The sequence below is a fragment of the Ammospiza caudacuta genome, chromosome 22 (assembly GCF_027887145.1).
Source record: "Ammospiza caudacuta isolate bAmmCau1 chromosome 22, bAmmCau1.pri, whole genome shotgun sequence".
In the NCBI taxonomy this organism is placed as follows: Eukaryota; Metazoa; Chordata; class Aves; order Passeriformes; family Passerellidae; genus Ammospiza; species Ammospiza caudacuta.
This window is the reverse complement of record NC_080614.1, coordinates 6,728,362-6,748,032: the sequence shown is the minus strand read 5'-3', so window position 1 is coordinate 6,748,032 and position 19,671 is coordinate 6,728,362. Positions and strand designations below refer to the sequence as shown.

General features: G+C 46.6%; 1 protein-coding gene across 1 annotated transcript in view; it reads left to right on the top strand.

The window, feature by feature from the left end:
• CAMTA1 (calmodulin binding transcription activator 1) overlaps positions 1–19,671 on the top strand; it is a 241,787-nt gene that overhangs the window by 50,141 nt on the left and 171,975 nt on the right. The window contains exon 4 of the mRNA XM_058818600.1: positions 13,103–13,170. Coding sequence (XP_058674583.1) covers positions 13,103–13,170 — 68 coding nt within the window. The remainder of the gene's footprint in view (positions 1–13,102; positions 13,171–19,671) is intronic.

Genomic DNA, 19,671 nt, shown 5'->3' with positions numbered 1-19,671 from the left:
GTCACCCTTGGTATGTTGTGTCCTGCCCTTACCCCAAGGAGTAGGCTCTGTGTGCTGGGCCATGGGCTGGGAGCTGCTGGGTTAATTGGGGCCTGCTCCCTAGTTGGAGCTGGTGCCACGGAGGAGGACACTGCTGCCTGGGCTGTGGTGAGGCTGGAAGCAGCTGGAGTTGCCTGGAGTGGCCCCTTCCCCCTGGTGTGGCTGTCCCGGGGATGGCAGGGACAGGGGATGGCGGGAGCCAGAGGCTGTCACTTCTCATTACTGCTGTGGAATCCCAGAGGAGCCGTGGCACGTTATGGGCTGCTGCAGGAGCTCTTTCCCTGTGTCTGGGCTTAGAGTAAGGAAAATCCCCAAATTCTGTGGCTGCTTTCCTCTCCCCTGGCTCTCCCCACTGGCTTTTGGGAAAGAGCTCTGTCTGTTCTTCTCTCCCAGCAGGGTTGTGTTTGGGTTCTTCCAGGTTTGTTGGGCTCTGCCAAACTGGGAATAAACCAAACTTTTAAAAATAAACCAAAATTCATTCCCTCTGGATAATTTAAGTCGCATGATGCCTGAAACCTGCTTAGGAGAGGGATTCTGAGAGGGAAAGAATTGTTAATAAATGTTCTGTCTGCACAAACTGTAAAATATTCATTTCAGTCAGTTATTTCACGTTACCGAGCAAGTGCAAGAAGAATGAACTTTCTGAACAGCTTAAGGTACAATTCTTTAATAACCTGAGCCATTTAATGAATGAAATATTTAACATAATTTGCATATATTAAGTGATGGGATGACGTTTTTCTACTTCTGTGTACTCTTTGTGTATCTGGAACAGTGCAGCCTTTCCTCTTCACCACTCCTCACAGTGCTCAGGGTAAGCACTGAGGAAATGGCATTTTTCCTGCCCATTTGGAGCCAAGCAAATGGGAGCCACACCAGCTGAAGGCAAGGGCATACACAGGCACAGCTGAAGTGTTTTCAGCTTGGCAGCATGGCTCAAGTAAGCATTGCTTCTGCTGCCATTTCTGCTCTTGATGCTCCCAGTCCCACAAACCACTATTTGTTTCCTTTTTTTTTTTTAATCAAGTAGTATTTTAAGTGCAGACAAGAAGCTGTCTGCACGTGCCAGAGACTCCTCTTGGCAGCACGATGCACAGGGCCCGGGAGCTGCCCTGTTCTGAAGCACTCCTGGAGCAGAGCTGGGCCTGGCACTGAGCCCATCCCTGGCATGGGATGTCCCTTGCCTGGATGCCATCCCTGGGCAGCACTGCTGGCCCCTCCAGAGCTGTGGCTGGGCTGCCCTTGGGGATGCTGAGCCTGCCTGTGGTGTCCTTGAGAGTGGCATCCCTGAGCTGGCACTGCTGCTGGATGGTTGCTGTAAATCAGGGCCAAGTTAGGCAGTGAAAACTTCAGGATTGGAAAACAAGGGGGGGAACCTTGGTGCTTTCCCCCACAGAAACAGAGAGAGCTGTAACAGGTGTTGAGGGAGCAGCACTTCATTCTCAGCAGGTTGCTCCAGGAGGAGGGAGCTGCTGATTTCCATGGGACCAGAAACTGCAGGGCATAATCCAAACAGTGGCAGGGCTGGGTTCTCAGTTATACCCAATTAAGGTGTGACTTCATTACTGTTCCCTAACTTAACTGCACTTTAATTCTGCTCTGTAAGTGGTCTCAGGAAACTGTAGAGGGAAATGAAGTGTCCCAAGTCATGTGGGTTTTGGATATCTGTATATTGATGTATAGAGTTAGAGATATATGAGTCTCTCTGTATCCCATGGGTGGTTGCCCAGAGCAGCAGCCCACAGAGTGGATCTGGGGTGACCAGTGTGGCTCCCAGTGATGCAGGTACATCCAAAGTGTCCATCATGCTCTGCCCTGATGCCACTGAGGCCAACCCTCACAGGCTGGATGAATAATGAATGCATCTTGCTCTTGCAATCCCCATTACTTTGTGTTTTTTGCATCCCACGCACTCTGTGTCGTGTCAGTCATTTGCCCAGTTTGTAGTTTGTTCAGGGCTCTGGGCTGGTTTTCCAGCCTGTCTGAGCCTCACTCAGAAATGCCTTCTGTCATGTTTAAGTGGCACCTTCACACTGCTTGTTTCCAGGTCGTTGGTAAATATGAAGTAATAAAGGAAATATAAAAGGAGTTCAACCAGGAATCCCCATCTGTCTGGGCCTGCAGAGCTCCTGGATGTCAAAATTGCCTTTCCAGAACTTTAAAGGCTTAAAACCAGAGAAGAGCAGAGGAATTCTAAAACACATCCCTTTCTTTTATCAGCGAGATTTTATTTTTTTAAAAGGTATATAAACTAATAGGAAATGAGCCCACTGCTAGGGATATAAAGCACAGACTGGCATGAGTGTTCAGGGTCCCCTCTCAGCAGCTGGATTTGAGCTGGGTGAGCAGAGGGAGGGCTGTTTTCATCCTGCTGTCAATGTGCCTTGACAGAGCGTTAAAGTCAATATTACCCTAAAAACGTTCTGCTTTTCATAACAGGCAATTTTGTTGGTGCTGAAAATGCTTTGTTTGATTTTGGGAGCCATTCATTACAGGATCAGGGCTTCAAAGTGAAGCCAATTAGTTATAAGAGCTACTTTTAAAAAGCTTTTTTCCAAACAGCAGCTTGAAGGTTGGCTGGAATGCCGTGAATGGGGAGCCTGTGTGGGGTGGCCCCATTGTGGTGTGGGTACCACTGGGGCTGCATCCCCCTCACTGAGGCCACATCCTGGCAGGAGCAGGAACCTGCAGCCACTCTGCCCTTTTCTATATTTAGCAAGAAATGCATCAGCATCCCTTTTACTCGCTGAATTCCCTCTGGGAGTGGAGCTGGTAAATAGCTGTCGCACTAAAAATAACACCTGCAGCAGCCGCCCGCAGCCACGTTCCCTCCCCTGGCTGAGCACAGAGCCAGAGGGCTCCCACCCTGGGAGCAGATGTTGGGATTTATGATTATTAAAAAAAAAAACAACTAAAAATCAACACTTAGAAATATAAAGAGCATGAAATCGCCTGTGATGCTGAACCTTTGGGAAGCAGCATCCGTGCTTTGTGCTGGCTGCTGGCTGTGAGAAAGGACGCAGCAGCCCCAGCACAGCCTGCAGCAGTCCAGAGGTCACTGGTGTGACATGGCATCAGCCCTGCCTTTCACCAGCCTTCTGGTCAACCCCTTTCCACAGATAAATACAGGGAATCCTGGGCACTTTGGGCATTTTGCTGTCCTGGCACTGCTCATAATGGGAAACAGCTCTTTCACACAAACATCCTTTTTTCTGGTCATTTTTCCCTTGTCATATATGTTCTCTTAAAGGCAAGGCTTAACTAAACTTTTGGAAGTCTGAAAATAACTCACAAGGAATTTACAGTTCCCTGATGGTGCTCTGGTTTTATGGTTGTTTCCTTGCAGTGCCAGCCAGCACACACCATAATTCCAGGTCAGAGGGGCAGTTTCCACAGATGGGAGCCAGCTGGCAACTTCCAGCCACTCTGGGAGCAGAGCTGCTGTGCCCCCCAGGCCACAGGCCCTGGTTAATCGTCGTGGCTGGATCCTGACATGGGGCAGAAATGTTTCCCTTCCATGCCCCCACGGAAGGGAGGATGGTTTGATGACAGCTGTGAGTGTTGTGGGTTTACTGGAGCTGATGGGCACTTGGGAGCTGCCTCCAGAAAATGGACTTGTTCCCAATTTTGTGAAGAATCCATCAAAGTGACCCTGAGATCATTTGGTTGAAGCATGGTGTGAGTAATGCCAGTGTCACAGGTTCAGCCCCCATAGGGGTCATTCAGTTATGAGTTTGACTTTATGATCCTTCAGGGTCTCTTCCAACTCAGAATAGTCTCTTCCAACTTACCAGGGAAGATCTGGGAAGAAAAACCCCAAACCAAAAAACCTCACCAAAACCAACCAAGCCAGCAGCAGCAGCCAGGAGCTGGGGACATCAGCACAAGTGGCCTGGGACAGAACCACTCTGAGGTGTCAGAGGCATCTCCTGCAGTGCAGAGAGCCCTGGCTTCCTGCTAATGGCTCTGTGGCTTCTGAATAATGAACAATTAATTATATGAATACCTGAATAATGCCTTTTCTGCCTGCTTCTGCTTGTTTGCTCTTGTATTTGATATTGGTCCTTCCATTTAGAGTTTTTATTTGAGTGGAACAGCATGAGATGAGGGGCTCCTGTACAGGTCAGGCAATGTGCCTCCAGGAAGGACAGCCAGAAGCCATGACCCTTTCATAGACTGTGGTTCTTTTGGTATCTTTAATGCTTAAAAACCCTTTGTGAATTCTACTAGTGCTGTACAGGTTCATTCTAGACACTGCTCCTGAGTTTTTGTCAGCCTGGCCATGCTTGGGTACAGGGCTGTGCTGTGCAACTCAAGGCTCTGTGGTGTTCTCTGTTCTCAAATGCAAAACATGAACAATTCTTACAGGAATGATGATAATGAGTAGCATGGGTAATTTTTTTTTAACACTAAATGTTGTTTGCACAATGATACAGGACACGTGTGTGGTATTGACAGAGCTGGGAAAGCCTTCAGTGTAAACAATGGAAAATGAGTAAACCTGTTCAGTAATGGCTTCAGGTACAACTTCTGTGTTCAACTGGATCTTCAGGAAAAGGGATCCTTGTGCTTGGGCTGGAGTGGGAGAGATGGAGCATGAAAGCACCAGCATCCCCATTTGTACTAATTAAGATGTGAGACTGAGGTGGTGGCATGACAGCAGAGCATGGTTGAACCAGTAAAATGTTCCAGTCCCCTCTATTCCTGGATTCCCCTGCTGTTCCCAGATTTCTGGGCTTTGTGGCTCTCAGTCTGACCAGCAGCATCATTTGAATGCAGCTTTTATCATGATTGAATATGTATATTTTAAGAAGGATTTTAATTCTGTTTGAAATAAGAAAATGCCATAAATCAGCAGCAGAATCTTTTAACATTTACAGTTTTAAATGAATTCCTGGTGAGAGTCTCTTAAGCCAGATTTATATCTGACTCTGCATTGAGCTGTCGTTATGTGGGACTGAAAAACTCTGACAGAATTAGGCATAATGCAAAAACATGCTGAAAAGACAATTTTGCAGGACTGTGGCATATTATTATGTCAGAGGATATGGGAGGAATTTGTAGAAAGGGGCAATTTCTGGGGATATTTCCCTTTTAATGGCGCTTCTGTTGGAAGGACTTTGGAAGGGCTTGCTGCTGTCTCCATGCAAGAGAAGGCAAATGGAGCAGGCCCTGGTGTTGGCACCTTGTTGGGCACCTTGTTTGGCTGTCCCCCTGCCAAGAGTGGGACTGGTGTGATTCTCCTGGTTTCTGGAATGCTCTTTGGCGCCTTAAAGCCACGTGACTGTTCAAATTGTCTACAAAAATTGAGGTTTTTGCTATTATGCTTTAATTCATGCATCATAAACACAGGGATCTTAGTGATTTTTTTTTTAATCACATTGCATATTTGACTCTTTCAAGCTTCAGAGGACAAGTGAACTGAACCAGCAGGATGCCAATGTTTGTGGTTCTTTAAATCACAGGGTTTAGTCCAAGGTCATTTAAAAGAAAAAAAAAATCACATAATGACTTGTGGGTGTTTTCCAGTAACTCAAGACTGGGCATTATTGGTTACTGCTCTGTTTCACTAACTGTCCCTCAGTGTGGGGCCTAAATGGAAGATAAAATCCATCCTAATCCTATTAGCCGTGGGCTGATGCAAGGGCTGACTTTGCTCTGACTGGTGACTAACAGCACTTCTGAGTGGCTCAGGGCAGCCATGGCTGGGGGTTGTGCCCCATTGTGCTCTTGCTTTTCTAAAGACCCACTGTGTGTCTCAGTTTGCACTTGTCCATGTGTTTGGCAGGTGAAGGAGCTGAGTAGACCTTGTTCAGCTCCAGTCCCTGTTAGTTACTGCTTGTGCTCTTGATTGGGTTTTTTTTCCCTCCTTTTCACATGTTTTAGAGGAAATTATTTCTTGTCCAAGTCTATTTTTTTCATATTAGGTTGAACCCTGAAAATAGTGTTTTAGTTGTCCATTTGCTACTATTTTTTTTTCACTTTGTTTAATTTTTCCCCTTTCTTCTGCCCCTTTCCCTAAGTTTTCTTTGGGACTGTGTCCACGTCGATTTGCAGCTGTTTTTTGTTTTTCACCATTGTGGTCCTTTAACCCCAGGAGTTTGTCAGGGCTGCTCTAGCCCTGGAATCTGAGGGCAGACAGCTCTCCTGAGGCTGCTGGGTGCATGAGGCCCCAGCAGAGCTGCAGAACACCGTTGCAGTCAGATGACTTGATCAGCCATCACAGCTCAGGATTTCCTAAATGTCACCCTATAATATCTAATTAAGATTGCAGTTTGAAGACATCATGTACTTTAATTGAAAACTGTAGAGTAATCTATTCCATTTTTTTCCTGTTAAATTAATAGTGTGGACCTTTAGCAGATGGTTGGTGAGACACCAATATTAATGAAAACATCCCCCCTCCTGCAATCCTGCTGTTCACTGCCATGCAGGGAACCAAGGCAAGCATCTCCCAAACCAGAAGCATTTCCCACTTGGTGGCTTTACTGTTCTGTGGCACCAGACATGCTGCCAGGGCTGCCCTCAGGCCTTTTCCTGCAGAGGTGAGCTCTGGCTGGGTAAGGGGGACCGCAGCAGCCAGCGGGCTGTGGGCTGTCACAGACACATTTTATGAAAAATCCTTTCCTTAGGATTTTTTCTCCTGAGAAGCTGAGAGACCTCAGGAACAAAATGTAAACAGTGGTTATCTGCTGCTGTGGAATGCAACAGGTGCATCTGTGATTGGCCCATGTTGGTTGTTTCTAATTAATGGCCAATCGCAGTCAGCTGGCTCGGACTCTGTCTGAGACACAAGCCTTTGTTATCATTCCTTCTTTTTTTATTCTTAGCTAGCCTTCTGATGAAATCCTTTCTTCTATTCTTTTAGTATAGTTTTAATATAATATATATCATAAAATAATAAATTAAACTTCTGAAACATGGAGACAGATCCTCGTCTCTTCCCTCATCCTCGGACCCCTGTGAACACCATCATATGGGCCACCTCCTGCTCTCTGCAAACCAAGGGAATGGGGCAACACTTTGGGCCTCAAAATGGTGAGGGCTTCATCCGTTAGGGCAACAAACCAAGGGTCTGGCTTCAGCAGTCCGTGGTATTTTCACAGGTATGAATAAATATCTCTGCACTTGGCAGAAAATTCATGGCATGAGTTGGAAAACCAAATCCATGCAAGTCCAGCCTGACCTGTGCTCCAGCTGAGCAGCCCTGGGCAACCTCTGACCCCCAGGCACAGCTTGTACAGCTGACACAGATTGTCAGCAAAACAGCAGCAATATCTGAGCTTTATCCCCTTCTCAGCCTCAGCATAGGCTGTTTCTGCTTTGAGAAGTTGCAGATAGGTGACACCTCAAGACCAAGCCAAGTGCTGCCTGAAATGGCAGTGAAATATTCTGGTGTAGGAGTGTTCTGTCACTGGCAGGTGTTTGCAGCCTGCAGGCACCTGACCCTGCCATGTCCCTCCTGTCCCTGCTGGACACTGGTGGGCTCACTCTGCCTTTCTCCTGCTCCTTCTTTCACCCAGCTCATGAATAATATCCCTTTGATAATGTTGCTGATTTTGGCCAAACAACTGAGTGAATGCAGTGGGATTGTGATTTTTGTTCCATGGTGCTGAAGAAGGTGGTGTGAGCTTGCTCTGTGTGATGTTTGGGATATTCAGAATATTAATAGCTTTGAGAGTGGGTATGGATAGAAAATGAAAATGGCTCAATCCCAGCTGAGAAGATGGTCCATAGTCAACATGAATTTTTATTTTCATTTCAGAGCAGAAGGATGATAAGGAAGTGATGGGCTGGAATTTGTCTTTATAGCAGAGAGGACGTGGTGAATTCCTAAGAGAATAAATGTGCTCACTTAAGAGATTGCAGCTTTATTAGCTCTGTGGTCTAAATCTAGGGATGAGTAGAAACTCTTCTGCTTTCTCCTAACACATGCATAGATTCAGGCTTATTAATTCGGGTGTGTATAATTCATACAAAGTAATAACTTGAAATTCAGACTGCTTTTTTTTTTTAATGAATTACATGTTGCTTTGAGACCAGATGGTGACCAGAGCTGCCTGGCCTAGGGAATCCTGCAATCCTTCTCCCTTACAGTCTTGTTTTTTATTTTGAGAGGTGAGGTGGGAATTGCCAATACCTTATGATGATGACCTGGAGGGAATTGAGGGGGAAGGAAGGAACCAACACTCAATCCATGACTTTAGGGACCCATTAATTGTCCTTTTCAGAGTTTTTTTAACTTTTTCTACCAAAAAAATGTATGTGTTTACTGGAAACCCTTCAGCTCAGGGCAGAGCTGGCACCTTTTTGTGTGCACAATGGGTCACGAGCCTCTCTGACACCACCAGATCCCTGCCTGTTGGTGTCACTGTCATATTTTCTGGAAAAGTCCTCTTGCCCAGGATTTCTCTCCTAGGAAGCTGAGAAGCCTCAGAGAAAAAGGAAAACAATATTATCTCATTTGCTTCTCCTGTGTTTTGCTGCTTTGGAATGTTCTTGGAGATTGTTTATCCAACATGTGAATTGTTTTCACTTAATGACCAATCTCCGCCCAGCTGTGTTAAGGCTCTGGAGAGAGTCAAGAGTTTTCATCATTATCTTTTAGCCTTCTGTCTGCATCCCTTCTCTATTCTTTAGCATAGTATAATATAGCTCTTTAATATAATATAGAACATAAAATAATAAATTAGCCTTCTAAGAACATGGAGTCAGATTCATCATTTTTTCCCTACGACAGGGGACTCAGAAAATACCACACGTCCGTCTGTCCCGTGCTTTGTGGCCACGTCCTCTCCTCTCCTGTGCATGAGCACAAACAGCTCTGCAGCAGCTGCTGGGCAGCCCTGAGTGCCCTGAGGGAGCTTCTTCCTCCCTGCTGTCCCTGTGCCACTGGCTGCAGCACTGCCTCTCATCCACCCTGTGTGGGTGAGATCAGGTCGCCCATGTGCCACAGCTCTGGGCTCTTACGTGCTGACATTAAATATTGAAGTGTCTGAGGAGCTGCAGTCACGTAGCATTGGGTGGCGAGTGTGTGGTGGTTCTGCCATCATGCCTGTGCCAGGAGTGCCAGGCTGGGTGATGCCACCTGGCACGAGGCTGAGGGAGCAATGGGAACATCCTTGGTGGCAGCTGTCTGGAGATGTGCTTGTGTCCTGTCTCACACATCTCAGTGGGTTTCCCAGCTGGTGGCTCCCTGGTGCGTTCACACTAATAATCTGAACAAACTGGCAAGTGCAAAATAAAAATAAATGCACACCTTGATAAAATGCTATCAGCCCGAGCAACCAAGTCTAAACTAAACACAGAATTATCTATCTGACCAAGTTTAGGATAAAACACAACTCGAGTGATTTGAATGTTAAATAATCTCATTGCTCTATGGTGTGGTTCCCTGAGATGGTCAGTCAAGGCTGTTCTCAGCAGTGTGAGTGGTGGGCTCAGTCCTGCAGGCACTCAGAGAGGGAGAGCCACGTGCTGAGCATTGCCCTGGGATTGCCTGACATATTGCAATGCTGTGAGGGCTCCAATGAAGGAGGAATGATGAGGAGGACTTCATTGATATTAGAAGGTTAATTAATTACTTTATTATACTATATTATTCTATACATCTAAAACTGAACTTGCTAAGCACTGAACTCTGTACACAACTGTACACACTGCTCTGAATTTCGTGACTGTCAGTGACAGTCCCAGCACACACACACACACACACACACACACACACACACACACACACACACACACATGCTTGGCCCTGATAGGCCAAGGAAACAAAACGCTGTGACTTGGATAAACAATCTCTATATTGCATTCTACTTTGGCACAGCAAATGATAAGAATTGTTTTCTTTCTCTGAGGTTCAGAGAATGTGAATCCCAGAAATATTCTTGGGAAGAATTGTGCCTTGCTTTTCTCTGTGAGGAGAAGTGTGGGGTTGCACTGACATGCATGGAAGAGGAGCTGGATCCACAGAGCTTCCAGTGATTCACCCTTTCCCAGCAATGCTCACTCAGTTTATCCTGACAGTAATTTCCAAGCTGGGATAGCGGGGATGTGGGTCTGGGTGGGACATCCTGACACAGGAGCTGCTGCCCGTGGTGTGTGGTGCCCTTGCCCATGGAGATAAACCTGGGTGGCCTTGGGGTGCACCTGGTGCCAGCTGGCCTGGCTGTGCTGCAGGGGCACTCACTGGTGACGAGACTGAGTGTTTGTGTCACGTGCAGGTGTCCCTTGGTTTGTGTCACTTGCTGTGCAGTCCCAGAGGAGCCAGGACCAGCCGGGGTTTCAGAGCCAGCTCTGTCTCGTCTGACCTTGCTGGTGCCATGCTGTCTTTTGTTTGTAGTCTCGGGCAAGAAGCAATAGGAAAAGGGTTTGATAGGAGACAAAAGCAAACAATAGCTTTGCTCCAAAGATACGATGAATGGGATATAATTGGATTTTTTTGTGAGGACATTGATTTGACCCTGTGAGACACAGAAAGAATCATTAGGGGAATTAACACGCATTAAAATGCAGGGTTTTATCAGAGGGCTTTTATTGTGCCCATAGTTTTGTTTTTAATTATTTAATGACTTTGTGTCTTCTGGTGATAAATCTATTTCTTCCCTCTTTTTTCAAAGGGAAAAAGGGTGTTGGTATGGCAGCAGGGTACTTGGCCCATGCAGCTGCTGAACCCCAGCCCTGCTGTGCCCTGCCTGTCCCATACAGACAGGGAGCCACTGGGCAGAGACATCTTTTGCAAACCTCTGATCAACCACCTGAGCATTTTCCTCTGCAGAGCTGACATGAAGCTGTAGCTACAGAAAGCAGAATATATGGGATTTAAGGGGGTTTTGCAGCAGAGAAGCACATCGTCCTTCCCCAGTGAATATCTGTGGCAGCTTGGCTTTTCCTCTGCCCAAATATGAGTGTACCAGGCCAGCAGAGTGGAGACCCATGTTCTGCCTCTCATGGGAGCCTCTTGTTGCTGCAGCTCCTGCAGTTGGTGATGATTTGGGATTAGGTTTTCGCATGTGCCTGGCATGGTCTGACAGGAAGGAGCAGAGTGAATGAGCTGTGGATAAGGCTGAGTTCCTTCACCTGAAATACTTTGGGTTTCTATGCCATAGCAATGTATTTGTTCAGCCACAAATTTAAAAATGGCTTAATTCTTCTTACAGGAGTTGAATTTTAGTAGGAATAGGCAAAATCTCAGACTAACCTGAACCCCCTAAACTATCTAGGCATGGAAGGGGCTTGTTTCTGTTCTGCTTGCTTGCCTGGTGCTGAAGAGAATATGCAGGGAACTCCCAATTGTTCCTCAGTCTCTCCAGACTCATCTCACTGTACAGCAAGAGGTGACACTGGTTTGTGGCATAGTGAGCTGAGGACACATAACGTGGGATGGATTGGGAATAGAGCTCTGCTGATTGCTGCATTTTTGGTGGAATTACTGCACTGGCTTTAAAAAATCCCCTGAGATATTTTTCCATATTTTCAGAAGAATTTTAGTTATGGAGTTCTTTGGTGGTTTTAGCCTGTTGGAAATCTGGGGTCAGACTTTTTGGCCATGTAGTGTCCAGATTTCAGCTCTTGCATCTGATTCAGGTGCAGCTGCTGTGAAACTGTGAGGATTGGGAAGGTCATCAGTGTCGGTGCTGGAGGTCTGCACAGGCTTTCCTTGATGCTGAGTTTTATTCAGCCATTAGCCAGAAATTAAAAAGAAGAGTTTTTGGACCTTTGTGTTGCTGCTCTGTCATCTGTGTGTGTGGGGATCCCTTAAACCTGCAGAGGCTGGCTTGGGAAACAAGGGGTGCGTCGGTGGATTCCAGGAGAATTTATTTGCAGTGTAAACATGTTGGTCAGGAGTCATTAATATGACATTCACACAGCTCTAATAAAGTACATAACATGGAGATCTGGCACCGCCGCAATGCCCAGAGGACATTAAGTATGAGTCTTAAAACCAAGAGTATTGGAAACAAGATATTTTTACGTCTCGTTTGGGAGTAATATAATTGCATTTTGTGGCTCTAGCAGATGCTTGGGCCAGCTGGTTGGAGAGCATTGTGGGGGTTTTTAGCTTTGGTACTGTAAGCGACAGCCCTTATATAGAGCTAGCTAAAAAAAAAATAATAAAAACACCTCTTGTGGTGGAAAGCCCTGGCACTGGAGTGTGTGTGCCATTGGGAGTTACAGCCTGGGAACACTTCTGCTGCAGTGGCTCTGGAGATGATGCTGCATGTGGTTTGGGAGTCTGATTTGAGACACTTCTACACTGAAGGCAGTTTTGCTGACCTCGCTTGTTCAGCTTTTGCTATGCAGGCCCCTCTGAGAGGGCTGGGTGATAATTTTTGGAAGATAACCATCAAAACCCCGCATTTTTCTCAGTATATCACAGGGGGCTTATTTTCAGCACAGTCTCTGTGGCCATCTCTAGATATCAGGACACTGCTGGTGTGGTGACAGTTGTCACCTTGTGGCCACCCTAGGTTTGTACCCAGGAACTGGATGAATGTCTGTCCCTTCCTCAGGCCTGTTTAGAGGCACTGTCGTGAATTATGTCGCTGGCGCCGATAATTTCCTGCAAACAAATCGGTTCTGATCTGGAAGTAATCGCCCGTATCATTCCTGCAAGTGGGAGCAATGACTTATGTTGATGTCACCCGCTGGCTTTTTATGGCAACGATTAATAATTCAGTAATTCTCTCTGCAGTGATGCTGTTCTATTTATAAATATTTTATTTAGCTCCCTGTGTCCGTATTGTCGCTACCCTCCCCTTTGCTTCCTGACGTCATACCGGGCTCTCGGCGATGCCGTGGTCACCACAGTTACCAGCAAATTCTCTGTGCTGGGAAAATGTTAATGCCTTTCCTCATTTGCATCTCTTCATTGTCCTGTTTAAGCCTGGCCTTGGTGGCGTGGATGTGAACATTTACTGAGTGCTCTCTGTCAGTCAAACCCCGATTTCAGCTGCAGCCTGGCCCCGGGTAGGCGGCTCCATGTCTCTGTTATAAAACTTTCCAGTTCCCAGCACAGCCATGCAAGTAACTCTGTTTTCTTTCTGCATTTCTCTTTCAGGAAATTGCAGCTTATTTAATAACGTTTGAAAAGCATGAGGAGTGGCTAACAACCTCCCCCAAAACCAGGTAATGTTCTCCTGCTCAGCACATTGACTCTCTCGCGCTGCTGACTTGACTCACTGATCAATGCCTTGACCACCAAGTGGAAACTCCCAGTCATGCCTAATGGCTTGTGACACCAAATTCTCATTAATTGCCTTAATGAGCATTTTATTGAATGAAATCAGATTGATTAAAAATGGAATAGCTACAGACTTGGCAGGTTAAAGTTTTAACCCGATTGCTCAGGATTTAATTGTATCCCTTCAGATGAGCAGATCTGAAGTCTCTGAGCAAGGTCGCGGGCTGTTTATCTTGACAGAGCTCTCTTGCCTCTAACTTTAAATAAATAAAAAAGCACCAGCCCCACCATGTGCTGCCTGTTCACAGACAGGCACGCGGATTGTTTGTGTTCTGGTGTTTCCCTTGCTGGGGTTAAGTGTTTGATGGTGAGGAGGTCCCAAAAAGCTGCATTAACAGACATGTTTGCAGTTTATTATTCAGTAAATGTCATGTCTTCTTCGTGCTGCCATAAATGTTTAACTTCTTGCTCCCCTGGGAACCCAGACATGGAGTTTTGGCTGTGGATGTTTTCCTGCTGTTTCAGCTATGTTCTGGCTCCATACGTCTCACTAACGCAGAGAACGACTCTTGCTTTCTGGTCTTGCTGGGCTTTTGCTGTTTTTCTTTTTCCCGATCACCCCTTTCCTATTGCAGAGGGCTGGGCCATTGGAAGGAGCCTGCTGGGACCCAGGTGAGAGAAAAGCCTGTTCTAGCATCCTGCATCCCAGCATCATCCGTTGCAGGGGCCGGTGCCGCAGGCGCCCGGAGCAGCGTGCTCCAGGTTTGGCATCACCTCCTGCTGCCATGAGCAGGGACAGAGGTCCCAGTGGGACACGGGGAGCAGTGCCACCCTAACAAACAGCCCAGATTGATTCCAGGTGTTCCACAGCACCCAGCTGAAGAGAGGATGGACGTGAAGCCTTCTCTGCACCTCTGCAGTGCAGCTGCAGGTGGGGTGCACAAAGGACCTGCGTTCCATGAAATATGAGAACAAAAGAGCTGTGTTGTTTTACTTTTGTGGGCTTTCTTTCCCCAAGACTGTGTATTTTTGTGACATTGGTAAGTAATGCATTTGCTTGTATTAAAATGTGGGAAGGAGATGTGGGAAACCCAATTGTTCTCTCACTGATTGTCCAAGACCTGGAGCTGCTATGGTGGTGGAAGGGCCCTGAATGGATCTTTCCTGCTGGTAGCAGCTGTGAGGCTCTCCTTGGCTGCAGAACAGCAGGTAATTCACTTAATATTAGCAATAGTTTTTTTCTGGGTTGGTAATCCCAGTTTCAGAATTAATTTAAAACAATTTCTGGCTGAGCCTTTGCCAGAGAAGCCTTTTAAGGGGTCAGAAAACACATTAACTAGTCTGGCTCTACATGGTATCATTAAAGATAGGAAATTATAAATGTTTTTGTAGCAGCATCTTCTGATTTTAAGAGCTTGGTTTGCTAAAGGCAGTGCATGAAAATAATTCTCTGATGAACATTTCCTTGTGTCTGCAGCTCTCTCCACAGAGAGCAGTAAACACATTTCCTTGCCTTCCTCTTGTGTGTTTACACTTGGAAGAAAGAATGTCCCAGGAGAAGGAAAGTTGTGACATGAGTTCAAGGTCCTTCTGAAATTGTTCAGTTCGTTTTCTATTTTTTTTTTTTAATATAAAAATTAATTGGAAGAGTTAAATGCTGAGTTGCTACAATCAGAGCTCATGGTATTACAGAATTAATGACATCGATTTGGCACTGAACTGGAACACTCCCTGTTCTTTGTTTGCTGCTGTGGGTGCTACTAATTTCATCTCACAAAATTAATAAAAATTAATTGCACCACTGACACACACAGAGCGTTTCCTAATACAATGATGTATAGTGTGCTGTGAGGAGTCACTGCTGGATGGATGCCATGGGGGCTCCGGGCACGGCTGGGACGCTGCCTGTGGGAGCTGCTGCTGCAGCTGTGGGCACAGGGCTGATATTGGTGATGGGGTTTTGGTGCTGTCCAGCTCCAAAAGGAAGGAATTGCTGCAGAGGGTCAGGCCAGGCTGGGCTGTGGTGCCTCACGGGTCACTGAGCTAAGGCAGAGCTTGGCAGTGAGGGATGAGCTGGTTTGGAGCCAGGCTTGCAGTTCTGAATGTTTTGTTGAACGACTTTCTTTTCTTGTTGAAAACTTCTCGTTGTACAACTCCAACTGACTGAATGCCCTGATATAAATATACTGGAGCATTATTACAACAGTCCTTTGAGCGCTCCGGTTGATCAACATAAATTAGCAAGTACACCTCACAAGCTTTGACCTTGAGGCTGCCTTGGAATGGTGTTTGGTTACTTGATGATGTGCTGGGTAATCCGCAGCGGGTGTTCCGGCAGCGGGGCGGGGGAAGCGTTCTGCTAATGCAGCAGGGCCAAGTGGCTGACATTTCCAAGTTTAAATGCAAATCACGATGACAAAAAAAAAATTACTTGACATTTATATATCAAGTAGAATTTAATTGTTATTTACTATGGAATTTCAATGACAAAGTCAATTTTCTGAGTCCGGGAGCATTCTGCCAGAGGGAGATACTTTGCTTCTCTGTTTCCAGGTGCCTTTTGTCATTAGCATTTGTACAGTATTTTTAAAATATTCTTGAGCGATCCGAGGTGACGTCACTATTTCACAAGTGGGCCCCAGGCAATGGAAAAGCCTTGGCTGTGCTCAGAAGCTGCAAGGTCAGTTTTCCATCTGGGAATGCAGTTCAGATCTGTTTCTGTCCCATAAAGGACACAGGGGGATTGCTGGGGGGACCAGCCCTGCTCCATGGTGAGAGCAGGATGGGTGCAGTCCCTGGAGTCTCCCCACCTCCTGTCCAGGTGTCCATTCCTGCCCAGGAAGCACACCCTGTGCCTTACCTGGCCATCAGTCCAGCATAAGGAACATCCTCTATCTGGGATATCAGCAGCATCGTAAAGAAAAGTTAGGATCTTGCAGTATATTAATTCTGTATTAAATAATTAATAGTAAAATTAATTGAATTACTCAATTTTCAGGTAAAAAATAGGGTAATAAATATTCATAACTTACATTATTAAGGGAATTTCCATTTCCTATGTCGTTAAAGTGAGATTAGGTAAGGTTGGGTTTAAATGAAGATTGAAAACAATTGTGCTTTGGAATTAATTCACTGTGTTAGGCCATTACCTTGTGAGCCTTCTTTCCAGTGTGCTCTGTGTGAGAGCTGTCCCAGTGCATGGGTGGATGCTGCTGCCAGGATGTCCTGGCTGCTGGGAAATGAGACAGAAGCTCCCCGTGGAGGAGAAGCTCATGGGAGCTGGAGGTTGTGGAAATGCAACTGCCCAGAGCTATGATTGGTGGCAAAAGTTCTGTCCTCTCCCCTTGTGCTTGTTGCAAACAAAAGTCCTCTCGAGACCTTGCTTAGACTTTCAAGGCACGTTTTAAAGGTCCTGCTCTCTCATATGGCTCGTACTCTCCATAGGATCCAGGACCATTAACCTTGCCTGTGGGCAGTGCTGAAATTTGGGTTTTCTGCTGGTGCTGCTGGGAGCTCTGCTGGCATGTTTGGGGTCACACACGACCTATTTTCCTCTGTGGAAGGCAGTGTGTGTGTGCTGTCAGCACTCCTGGCTCAGGATGCTACTTGACATAATCCCTGCTAAATGTGGCACATCTCTCTTTACACTTTATAGATTTCATGACTCTCAACACTTTCTTCTCGCTGCTTTCAGTATTTCCTTCTCTTTATTGTCCCTGCAGAGAATAAACAGTGCACAGATGGTTTTAAGAGCCCTTCGTTGGTATGGATTTTTAGCTGCTGTGGTCCAGGGGTGTTGAGACCCCAATAATGAATTCTTTAACAGCTCACTGTGTTGATTGTAAAGTGACCTAAGGGCAGAGTTGCTGGGAGCCATCCAGATGCCTGGCCTGACTCAGGCAACGATCTTCAAGTATTCCTTCCAAATTCTTCCCATGGCAAACCCAGCTGGTGTGTGCTGGTCCTTTGGGAGAGCTGGTGTCCCTCTGTTTTCAGCTGGCAGCTCAGGAGAGCTGTGTCACAGCAGAAGATGTCACTGGCCAACTTGGACAACCAAGGCAAGAGGTCTGTGTTTCTGTTTTGGATTCACCTGGCACAGAGGCTGAAGCTTGGCTCTTCCAGCCCACCAGTGGCTCTGCAGCCCCTGTGCATGGTCACTAGGCTTGGGCTTTCCCACATCTCAGAGGGATTCGTGTCACAGATGGTGGCTCCACAGCTGGTCCATGCACACAAACACCTGCCCCCACTGCCTGGCTTTGCAGGCACACAGGGCTAGGGTGCAAAGACTCCTTCCCCTCTTCATGTGGACTCATAAGAGTCCTCCAGCATTGGCTCTTGGAGGAGGAGAGAGCTCTGGAAAACATGGAATAGGCACAAAAAGCAATTATCTGGTAACAAAGCAGTGAAATCATTCAGCAAACCCATCTGCCTGCAGCAAGGCTTGGTAGGTTTTCCTGTCAATGGGTATGGCCAAGGAAGACAGTGTGGCTTTGGACAACACTGACATTGAGCATTTGGCAGGCTCTGACTGTTCTTGATCCCATGTTGGGAGGATCTTAGGGTTGAGGAGGCTGCTTGGTCTGTGTGAGCCCCCTGTACTGGGCCTGATGGGGGTTCCCAGACTGCAAGGCAGATCAGTGAGGAGCTGCCCTTGTCCTGGCTAGAACAGAGAGTGTGCTGGAACATCTGTTGGTCTGGGCTTCTGATGGTCACACCCAGACCTGGCAGACAATTCCATATTGTCCAGCATTCTGTGCTTCTTATCAAAGAGGGCCATGAAGGACAGGATTTGATGGCTGTAGTGAAACCACCTTGGACCTGCCCTTTCCTGGGTCATATGTGCAGGCTGCAGAGTGGCAGAATACCTGCTGTTTGTTCTTCAGGCCGTTGTAAATGGCAACAAAATGAGTCTTTGTCGCATTTTAAAGATTTTTGCAACTTAATTTATATTCTCATATGGCACTGAAGAACCTTCTTTTGTCCAGGAGGTAAGATATGCAAAAATAACCTTTAAGTTGCTCCTAATTGACCCTTAATGATATTCTCTTGTTTCTTCCAATACATTCTCTGCGTCAAAAACACCATTCAGCAACTGCTTGTTGCATCTTAATGGCTGCAAATAGCAACTGATGAAAAAGAAACTATTTTTTTGGGTTCTTTATTTATGGACAAGGATTTTTCCATCCAGGAAACCTGGCCCTGAGGTTGGAGTGCAGGGCTGAAGCAAGGCACCATGACCATCTTGGGCTGGGAGGGATTGAGGCCCCTGAGGGTGCCCTGTGCCAGGGGTTGATGCTTTGATTTCATGATGGGCACAATGTATTTTATGACAGGCACAGTGTTATTTAAGCTGCCCATTGGAATGTTAGCCAGCATGTGCTGGTAACATGGAGCTGGGGGAAGGATGTTTGTGCCTGTGTATGCAGAGCAGCTGGAAGCGTCCCTGAGGATCTGCTGCTCAGCCTGGAGAGGACAGATTGGTTTGTGGTGTGGTTGTTGGAAGATGAGGAGCTGCCTGCAGACTGAGGTTTTCCTTTTGGTGCTGAATAAGTGTGTGTAGGCAGGGAGCAGGCTTTGCTTCTGCTGTGGTGTGAGGAGTAATTGCTTGGCAGGCACAGGTGCTGTAGGTGTGCAGTGACATTGCAGTGAAACACTGGACAAGTGTGTGACTCTGCTCAGCCCAAATGTGGAGCAGCTGGTGGGTGAGCAATAATGAAGCTGAGAGCACTGATACAGGTGTTCAGGTTTGATTTTTCTTCTTTTTCTTCCTAGTCCTGAAAACACAGATTCACAACAATCTGGCAAAGATTCTCCTCAAATTACACTTGGTTGGCGTTCTTGCTATGCGCACTGTAACAATACTTTAATATAATTAAATTTTAAATTCCGTGTAGAATCTGGTGGGTAGGCAGATGTACCGGTATGTTAAACTTTATGTCACTTAAAAATGGTTCTCAAGTACATCAGAGGGAGCCCAGCCAGCTGTAAAATGATCTGCTTTATGGCACTGCTTCGCAGCTTTGGTGTCTGTGTTTTAATTACAGCTGTACCTAAAGCCTCACACCCTTGGATAACTCTGATGGGCCGTTTTGTTTCCTGTAAGTTACTGACAGGATGTAAAGTGACATGAGGGAAGGTGCTGCGGGGTTTTCCAGAGCTGCTCTTTGTGACAGCGTTGAGTTTCTGACTTGTGCTGCAGCAGCTTTGTTTGCTGTAAACACACAGTGCAGTCTGCTGCCCGGGGCTGCTGCACCTCAAGTGGCATCACCAGGATGACAAGTGGTAAAAGGGGTTTTAGGAGCCTCTTTGCAGCCCTGGGTGTGTGTTGGGACTGGTGTGAGGAGTGGATTTGTGGCCCCAGGACTGGTGTTAGGGCAGGTGAGCATCTGTCCCCCTGCAGTCCCTCTGCCCCCCTGGCTCATCCCCAGCACCAGCACCCACCAGCT